This window comes from Melanaphis sacchari, unplaced genomic scaffold (assembly GCF_002803265.2).
Source record: "Melanaphis sacchari strain LSU unplaced genomic scaffold, SCAv2.0 Contig44_pilon_pilon, whole genome shotgun sequence".
Lineage (NCBI taxonomy): Eukaryota > Metazoa > Arthropoda > Insecta > Hemiptera > Aphididae > Melanaphis > Melanaphis sacchari.
This window is the reverse complement of record NW_020271295.1, coordinates 907,152-917,675: the sequence shown is the minus strand read 5'-3', so window position 1 is coordinate 917,675 and position 10,524 is coordinate 907,152. Positions and strand designations below refer to the sequence as shown.

The 10,524-nt window shown below is 25.3% G+C and overlaps 1 protein-coding gene across 2 annotated transcripts; it reads left to right on the top strand.

The window, feature by feature from the left end:
- Positions 1 to 2,708: 2,708 nt before the first annotated feature.
- On the top strand, positions 2,709 to 7,956 carry LOC112597953. 2 transcript variants are annotated; one of them, XM_025344216.1, is made up of 4 exons: positions 2,709 to 2,773; positions 2,855 to 3,132; positions 6,517 to 6,750; positions 7,837 to 7,956. In XM_025344216.1, the coding sequence occupies exons 2-4, from the start codon at positions 2,881 to 2,883 to the stop codon at positions 7,954 to 7,956; spliced, it is 606 nt and encodes a 201-aa protein (XP_025200001.1). In that variant the 5' UTR covers positions 2,709 to 2,773; positions 2,855 to 2,880. The 2 variants fall into 2 exon arrangements, with proteins under 2 accessions (XP_025200001.1, XP_025200002.1); XM_025344217.1 differs by having other exon boundaries at positions 2,734 to 2,819; positions 2,874 to 3,132.
- Positions 7,957 to 10,524: the final 2,568 nt, after the last annotated feature.

The following is a 10,524-nucleotide window of genomic DNA, read 5'->3' as shown; positions in this document are numbered from 1 at the left end:
TTTTATAATTAGTAGAAATAGGCATAACATTTATTTATTAATATATACATATATAAAAACAAAAACAAATCTTAAAATCAAATATTATGAGACAATAAATTTCAATGATCGATTATTATTTTTAAGACATGCTTTTTAAATTCCATACATGGTTTTGATGTAAACACATATAATTGATGATAACCAATAAAAATATTGGATTCACATCTATTTTTCAGCAATCATTGAATTTGTCTCCAGTTTATTTTTTTTTCTGTTTATGTCAAAAATATTTTCAGAATTAAGAAGTGAAAAATCATAAAATTAATTATCGTAGTTTGTATTATAAATTTCAGTTGAATCAAAACGGAAAAGTTGGAAAAATTAATTTTAACCCTTGTAAAGTCAGTTAACATATTTAGTATAAAATGAACCAAAAAAATATATGATCTATCCAACAAAATCCCACAAATCGCAATAACAGTTTTGAATTGTTATGGCCATTGATGTTAATTTATTGTCAATTTTGAAATATTGATGATAACTTTTTAACAAACATTCAAAAAACTGTAAAAGATTCAGACAATGTCCAAAAAATAATCAATTAAATTGTTGGTAAGACTTAAATTAATTCTGTTACATGTGTTCTACTGCATTCTAATTCGTCAACAATTGTATTCAATTATAAATTGTAATATAATTAAAATAATACGCTATAATTTTATTTTAATTAATTTAAATTGATTCATTTATATTGTATTTTGATATATTAAGTATATTTTAAATGTATTATAAAAGAAAAATATCATACTTGTGAGAAAATAATTCTATCGGAAAATGGATTCATGACAGTGATTGATGTACGTGATTTGTCTATCTATAACGCCGCGTGATTAAAATATTGTATTATTGAAACGCATCGTATACGTCTTATAAAATATCGAGCAATTAACCCAATGTTGATGGTGACCGTAATAGCTGTTGGTAATAAACAAACCAAAAAACAAAATCACAAAATGTATTTATAAATTATAAATTATAGCCCCTGTATGTGAGCTTATTTTATGTATATAGTGACTCAAATAAATCAAGCTTTAATAGTAATTAACTTGTAGATTCCACTAATCTAACTTATTAGTTATACTTTAAAAATGCATAGAGTGAGTGAAAACGTATATTACTTGGTTATTGAGTACATTTTATTGGTTTTGTAATATTATTGAATATTACATGATATAACATTTTATAATATAAAGCAATACAAGAATGTTTATGTTAAAAATGTTACAGTAAATTATTCGATGTTTAGGTGTAATAATATAATTTACGTATACTTGCAATATTTTAACAATGTGTTTTAGAAAGTTCATCTTGATAAAAGCATTTATGTAAATACTTTGATATTGAATAAGGTATGTTTTTAATAGAATAATAATTAGAAAATAAGAATTTTTGATATGAATTATTAAACAAGCATCAAGTTTCAATACTATTTGTTAAAATAATTAAGTTTTTAGAGTTAACTCGTATAAAATAAAGTATAGAGTTTAATTTTTATATAAAATAATGCACGTTAATCAAAACGCACGCAAACGTAAATTTTTAAAATTCGATTTAAATACATCATTAAAGTAAATGTATTTCTATAAACATTAAGCCTGAATATGTTACGGAGTTATCTTTTACATATAATATTGATAAAAATGAAATTATTACAATGGAAAATGTAATGGCTTTGTAGCTATTTGAATTTTTTTAATTTTCTATTATAGAACAGTGACTTGATGTTGTTATAAGACTCTTTTAGCATTTTTTATTCCTGTTCCAAATATTATGAAATTTATCATGATTTAAATGCATAAATAGTCATATATAATAAGTTAATATTTTATGATAGTTTATTATTTTATACTACTGTTTATACCACATAAGTAATAATATTTTTATTTTGAAAACATGTTTATATTTTATTTGTGATTAGTGTTCTATTATTCGAATATAATATTATATTAATTTTGAGTAAAAGAGTACACGAGAATCGCTTTAAATGAATAAACATGTTTACAATATTGTATTTTGTACATACAAAGAAAAAAATAATAATAAGGGATGTTATGTTAGCGATTATAAATTTGTAGACGATACGTTTTCTGAGTATTGTTTGATTCTAATTAAATTGTTCCTGACTCGATAAAAAATTAGTAAAAAAAGGTTTCTATATTCATTAAAATATCGTTAAAATACGTTTTATATTTATTTGTTTTTTAAATTCGATATTATTAACTATTTTTACCAAAAAAAAAAAAAAGATGTGCTATACATAAAAAATAAATATAAAACCAAGGACCGCTTTTTCGTAATCATGCTATATATTAGTCTTGTTTGTAATTTCGCTCCGTTGATTCCAAGAGAACATTTTTATGTATTTTATACATTTTTGCATGAACATAATAATATTTTAATATTCTTTTGGTTGTATGATTTTTCGATTACTCTCTCAATCATTCTCACCTACTGAAGTGGCGGATTTGGCTTGTCTTATAAACGAATAAATACCGTTACAAGAAACTGTGTCTACTAAGTCGGATGAAAAGATAATTATATTTAAAAAAAACCTACTGAAAATCGTAAAACTGACTACGGTGTACAAGATGAGTCATATAATAAGTAGGTAGTGTATATTCTAGCTCGACTGAGAACCATCATTAATATTGTGTACTTACGGTGCACAACAACAGCATTGTTTATCGAGCCGTGCTGGCGACGGATTCTATGACGTACTGACGTGTGTTTGGTATTGTGAAAACGACATACACAACTTAAATTTATTATTATGCAGTGTAATAAAATGTAATTTATATTTATATTTTTTTAGTGTTAAGTTATTTGTACAGATTTCCGATGATTTTCGATACGACTAATCGTTCGGATTTCACGTGGCCTTTCCTGGCGGAGAGACAACAGATTTTCGACTGGAACCGATACGAATTCAAAGCCGGCGTGGAACATACAAATTTTTTGGCACCACAGTCGTTTTGTAACGTGGAGACACTCCAGCCGATACCGTATGCAAAAAGGTTGCGTTTTGATTTTGATTGTCATCCGAAGCCCATTTTGAACAATCAGCGTCCCACCAGTCATTATCCCACTGAGGTATGCGAAACATATAATAATTATAATAATACGAGGAACGTATTTGTCTGGTAAATTACTTGACTGGAATGCACTTACTACGTACTACTGTCGTATAATTATTGGAGTTAGGTACTTAATTATTAATTGTCTATTTTGGTTATTCAATACCACCGATAATACTTTATTTAATATCTTTTTGTTTTTTTCCTATTTTATCTTACGATTATTAAGAAATTATTAGGTTTTGTCTGATAGCTCACGTCTCCTTAGTGTCCGTATCTATTTTATCTATCTATACATACTTATCTATTTATCTAACCTACACGATAACTATAGATCCAATCATATTATATTATTTTCTTAGTTTTCTATTTATCGTCTTACAGTATATAGCCAATTGGGTTTCTTTAATTTGTAAATTAACTCTTTTTCTAATTAAATTCCTCAAGTGTTAATTTTACTTTTTACACAAGCCATAATATTTGATTATATAAATTTACACTATTTTTAAGTCCTAATTACAATTAATTTCATACTGTCTGGTTCCATTAAATTATGATTCAGAAATGAATCTGGTCCACATTTCCTGACGTGGTTTTTCATAAATAATAAGTGTGATTAGTTATAGCCTATAGGGCTGTAATTAAATGAATACAAATTTATTTTTTTGGCTTAGACATATATTTTTTCTTACAAAGATTAATTATTGTAAGACTAAATTCAAATTCAAAACTTTTATTTTGCATTCTTATTGCGTATTTTGAAATAGGTTATTTTTTTATCAAATATTTTAAAGAAATATTTATGCAAAATGATTTCTTAAAATTTTTTTTTTTAGTAATTTAAAAATGAATAATTTTAGAAACTTGAAATATTTAGTATATACTTAAATTAAAATTTTATAAAAACGATGTCATTTTAAAAATATTTTGGACTTTTAGTTAATTCTATATATATAATTATATTTGAATTTTTTGATTTTTTTATTAATGTTTAACGGTAATTTAAAAAGCTTTGTAAATTTTATTCAATGTGTTTCCTCATTAGTCAGTACATACAATTCATAGCCTTATTAATAATTAAACTAATTAGTTTTAATTCTTGCGTTAGAGCACTTTAAATATTGAGTTGCAGTATTGTCTTAGACTTCTCTTTAATAGTTTTCATTTAAATAGCATATTAAGTTGCAGCGAGGACTATATCTGATTTTCATGATTGATTCAAATAATACGTTAGTATAATATATCTGAAATGGTAGCTGTGAAAGCTTTATGTGGTTAGTGGGTATACACATTAACTTAAAATATGTGAATTTTATATACTGAATCAATATTATATAACTAATGTCTTTTGGTTATTGATATCCGAACTTATATTCTCAATAAATTATGATTAGTGTAATAGCTGGTTATATTATTTGTATCTACGTATATATTTTTAATGAATAAGTTAATTTACTTGGGTATTAATTTAAAGAAAATATAGTTATTTAAAATTATAAATGTTGTACTACTATTACTATGTTATTTTGTATGAAATAAGGTTTATTATATTATGAATTTTACTATATGCTTTGAAATTTTCCCATGTAGATTAATTTTAAGATATTATCTATTTATTCTATGAACTTATTCATCTTTTAATTTTAACCCATTTTTTCTCTTTTTTTTTTTTTGAGACAAGTTTTAAGCAGTTTAATTTTTTCAGTGAGTTTAGAAACTTTTATTTTACAATTTAGAAAAGTTATAAATTACGATTATTTTCTTAAAAACCATTGAGTAAATAGAGATAACGTATTGTTATTTGATTTTATTTTTAAAAATCCGTGACAATTCCATTGAGGTTCAATTATAGAGTTATAGTCTGCAGATTAAGAAATTGAATGATTTTGTCGCGTGAGACAGACAGATAAAACAAGATATATCGCACGGTCTAAAGTAATTTTCGATATTATATTCTTCGTAATAGTTGGGTCATATAGTGCATTATTTACTGTGATTACATTTTTATTGGATTTGGCTGTAAATTATTTGAGGGAATGGAATTCACTTCGAATTATTAACTTTATGGTTTCTTTAACTGTATCTTTCTTGTTGTTTTAAATTAATGTAACCATAAATAAACACGGAGTGTTATAAATTAAATAAATTTCATAATTTCATCGAATTTCGCAGATAATTTATTGTATATTAATAATATTATACCATGAAAATTAAAATATCCGGCCTAAGAAAGTTAATAAGTAATATATAAGGGTCTTTTGAAGTCTCCAAATTTCTAAATTCAGTGCCGAATATTATAATATATGATTATTATATAATATTACAACGTATTTTAATGTAATATGACCCATATTATATATGTTAAGGTAGGTTCTAAGGACGTAATTGTAATTTTTTCGTTTTACTATATATCATTTAAAAATACATAGGTAGTTTAAATGAAATTATTTTTTACTATTCCATTTTATAGTACACTTTTGAATTTTTGTATCATCTATTCGAGGATGATATATGCAATTTTTCAGAATTGAACAGGTGGGTATATATAGGTACATTACATTAAATCAAGTATGGAAAAATAATTTACTTCAAAATGAATCTGTTGAGAAAACTCAATAATTCTTAAGTATGATGTATATATGTTATTTATAATATTTAACTATATAATATCTATTATTTTTATTCTTGGAGAAATAACGAAATCTGTTATGGTTAAGATTATTAGGAAAATTTGGGTTTTATTCATTAAGTAAATATATTTACTTACCTAAACTAACTTTACGTATACAGCGTATATTATTTATTGCATAAAGTAACATTTTATATCATTTTTTTCAATGTATAAATTATAAACGGCTATCTAAAAAACGCACTGATTCTAAATCTGTACCTACAAGATGAGTCTGAATTGGCATTGCGCGAGTATAGTCCTAATAATAGATATGTAGCCCACAAAATGTTATTAGATGATCATTTAAACAAGAAAGAATATATGAGATAGTAGTGAAACAATTGTCTTAGACTCCATAGACTCTTACTGTACTTAACCTATCTACCCAAAGGAGAAAAATATATTTAAGTAAAAATAAACATATTTTAGTTGCATCTATTTTATATTTATATAAATGCGTTTTTGTGATGTATTATATCATGAAATAATAAGATATTATACCGTTTTTGCATAGGATTCAATCTTTATCTGCATAGTTATTTATTCTTGCGCTAACCTGTACTATGTAATGTTGTATGTACGTATATATAATATTATAATACCTATGCGGAGATCAGTCTAAATTCAAAACATACAAAAGATCGTATGTATAATGCGTATACAAAATATAATATAATATATTATCTAGACGTTGTAAATGGTAGTTTATAAATGTGTACGATTTTACAGAAAGTGATTGAATACGATAAAGAGAAAGCAGATGCAAGATCGAATATCCTGAAGACGAGACCCAGAGTTTTCAAGTGTCCTCAGATCAGTCTCGATGATGTATCAACCGACAGGCGAGACATGATTTGCACTTTCGTGTATAGCACTTCAAAAACAATGAGTGAACTAACTTCTGGTGTGCCAGAGGGTCATCCGATTCCCGTCGACATAACGTCAAAACCATTCGCGGACCCGGTAAAATAATTAAGTTTCTTCCCCTTCGTCACCACAATAAAATTAATAATAATTATTATAATTTACGTCATCGTGTATGTTGGCAATAATTAATTGACACTATATGTAGGTTTACGATTTACCTACATATCTACTAAACCGTAAGTACCTGCACAGATTCATAATATTGTACTGTATGTGTATTGTAAACAAATATTATTAAAATGGACGTTTTACTCGCATATTGATCAAGTGGTCATCAGGTAATACATTCGGGGTATGATAGACTTTAAAATGGAAAGAAAAAAAATCTGCTCATGCATCGTCTGCAGCGATACCATCATGCCGTAGCTATAATGAAACATATCTAATGTTATGTACTATCGAATAAAATAGCTGCACGTCAACCCTCCATTGGAACTTACGTTAGCCGCGGCGGGTTTAATCAAATCGATTAATTCTCAGCAAAATGCGTCGAAATAATTTCATCTCTCTGCACATTTTTCCCTACCGCTCCTATACATTTTAAATTATTACTGTGATAACACTTTAGATTGTATTGGAATTTAAAACGGGAAATAATAAGGTCGGTTGTTCTTATTATAAATCAAAAGTTAATTTAGTTTTTAAAATGTGTATGCTGAAGAGAGAAATATGTTTTCCCGAGTATGAATCTTGTAGTGCGTATAATTTATATAAATATATAATATAATCTATGTATATTATAAAAGAACTTATCTATGAAATAACGAGAACAATTTGCAATTAGCAACAATATAATAAATTATTAATTTTCATAAACTTCTTAAAAATGATAAAAAACTGTCGTTCGCATAATAAATCATAGTCCAATTTAATATTAATATTCATGATTGAACATTATATTATGAGTATTTTTTTTAAATTAATTTACTTTTAAATAATAATAATATATATATCGTGCAATATTATTTTGATATCATATAAATTTATAATTTTTACTTAAATAGAGGGCTTATTTACTCTAAATGTTTGATTCATCTAGTTCTATACTGTACTTTTTTTAATGAATAAATAATATCGTGTGTATAGTTTTTATACAAAACATTTTATTTGTTGTGTGTTAAGGGCAAATTTCAAAAACAGTCATTATACAAAACCATAAATCCTGCTAAAAATTGGCGTCGTGTCAGCATTGAATGGGATGAATCGCAGAAACGGATTTTCGGCGGTCGATTTATAAACTGATATTTACATTAAATTATACATAAATTGCTAGAAAATTTGTTTTATCAAAATGTGGTGTATTTATTTAATAAATTAAATAATGTATGGTTTAGATTTTTCGAAAACGTACAAAAAAAAAACTTATCAACTTTATTTTACTAATATGTATTATAATTTCGCAAATCTGAACCAGAATAAAAAATATTTCTAAAAAATGTTTGAGTTGACACACTTATTGTATAAATAAATTTGAAAAAAAAAACACCACATACTTATCTATCCGGGGAATTAGAACTTCTTTATCTTTGTATATGCGTACTGATATTATTGACTTACTAAGTCTGTGAGCCACGGAGTGTAAAATCACAATTCCCTACGTATATAACATATACGCTAACCTTTATTTATCATAAATTACTCATGAGAGTAAAATTAGTCAGTTTTGCGTTGCTGCAGCACATGGTTAAGTATTCTCCATGTAAAATATTAAATTGTATTCGTCATTAATTTATTTTAATAATTAACGCAGTTAACCGTTATGTAATAATTTTGCATACGCAAAGGCCGACATTAATTTGAATTTTTAGAAGAGGGGGGCTAAAGTAATTCAAAGTAAAGTGACCCGTAGGATAACATTTTTAATAAAGTTTCAATTTTGACTTAGACCCTCCATTAACTCCATTATAATATGTAATATTATGATTGTATAATAAAGAATACGTCACACGTGTAGATAACATGCACACACACATATATATTTATATATTAATTCATTCAATAACTTTTGATAGGACTGTTAACTGGATGAAATTGATATTTTATCGAAAAGAATTATATATTAATTGTCAAAATAACAGCTTTATTTATTTTCAACGTTTAGCGTTGTATTGTTTTAAAATCAACTATGAGTTTATCTATGTTTTCATGTGGATGGTGGATCAAATCCTTGTATCCAATTATAAATACATGCCACTAGCATTTGGTGTGTTTGAAATTAGTATACTACACTATACAGCCTTAAGGTTTATTTAGCGTACCCACCAGAGTGAATTACAATTCTCGATTTATATTTTATTTAATATTGGTTATTAGATAGTGAGTTATTTACTTATTAGCATTTCTCATAATATAATGTATCTTTTGAATTGATTTAATTTTGAAACATTTAAATAACTTTGATGCAGATAATTAGTGTTGTGCAAATATTTATAGTTTAATTATAATTCGCCGAATATACACGTAATAAGTATTTATAGGTACCGTGTTTGCCATTACTTATAACTATTTATAAACGCGTTATACCTGTAAGCAATACCATCATTGAGTTAAATTAGATAATTTTAATCAATTAATTCATATTGCATATTTTAATTTATAAATATTGCGAGTAATTAGTATTTGGCACCAGTTACATCAAAATTTGAATATTGGTATATTGTTATGATGATTATCAATATTGATATAAGCTCGAAACACGCATATTTTACTATTTTGGATCAAAGTTCCTGGCTTTGTTAGTATTTGGCAAATTATGTGAATACATTATTACGAAACTATATTGTGTAAATGTGTAATGTGAGTATACACAAACATAATATACATAAAACCACTATATCGTGTTGCAGTGTCGTCGAAGTCAAGTCAATTTTTACAGGTATAGCAAAGTATACATTTAGTAGTATATTTTTCTTAAAACTTTAAGTAAACGAGGAAATTAATTAAATTCGTTTCAACTTAACTAATTAAAACATGTCCACTTTGTTTCACATACCTAAACATGACAAAATCTTAGCATTTAATATTGTTTGTTTAGATTTTTAAGGGTTTTACAAAATGTAACATGCCTCTTCACTTTAAAAATGGGTTTAATAGTTTAGAATATTGTTTATGTAATATGAATAATATGATTCTTGAAATATAAGACTGTTTTAAGATTTATGTTTTTGTAGTAAAAAAAAATCTTTCTCTAAAGTATTAGTTAATACACCGCGTTATATTGTGATGAGTGATGACAAGTATTTATACGAAATCTACTATAAATTCAACGTTTAATGTTTTAGTTGATGACTGTTGCTGAAAGTAATAGTAGTTCTTCAATTAGTTTTAGATTCTGAGCAGAATGATGAAAATGTATCGATTTTATAATAGTTTTATTTATTTTCACAGATTATCTTGTAGTAAACAATTAACATTTTAAATTTATAATAGTTATGGTTAGAAAATTTAATACAAGGGTTTTTTATAAATTATATGTTTTAAACGAAAAATAATAGTTAGTTATTTTGTTGAAGCTTATAAAATAATGTTCATGAGTTTTGATTGCTATACGACGAACCTATTCAAAAAATTGTACTATATATATCTGAATAATTCATAAAGTATAAACAATTGTACAATGTATATATAATTTATAATTTAAGTAGATTTAATTATCTTAAAATAATGAATAATAATAAACAGTGCATAATTTTATGATTTTATAAGCTTAAATCTAAATTTTCTAAACATTCAATATCTATAATGGTTAAATTAAAGATGCTCTCATACTTTCTATTGAATATTGTCTCAGGGTAGTCTGTATGGTGTGCG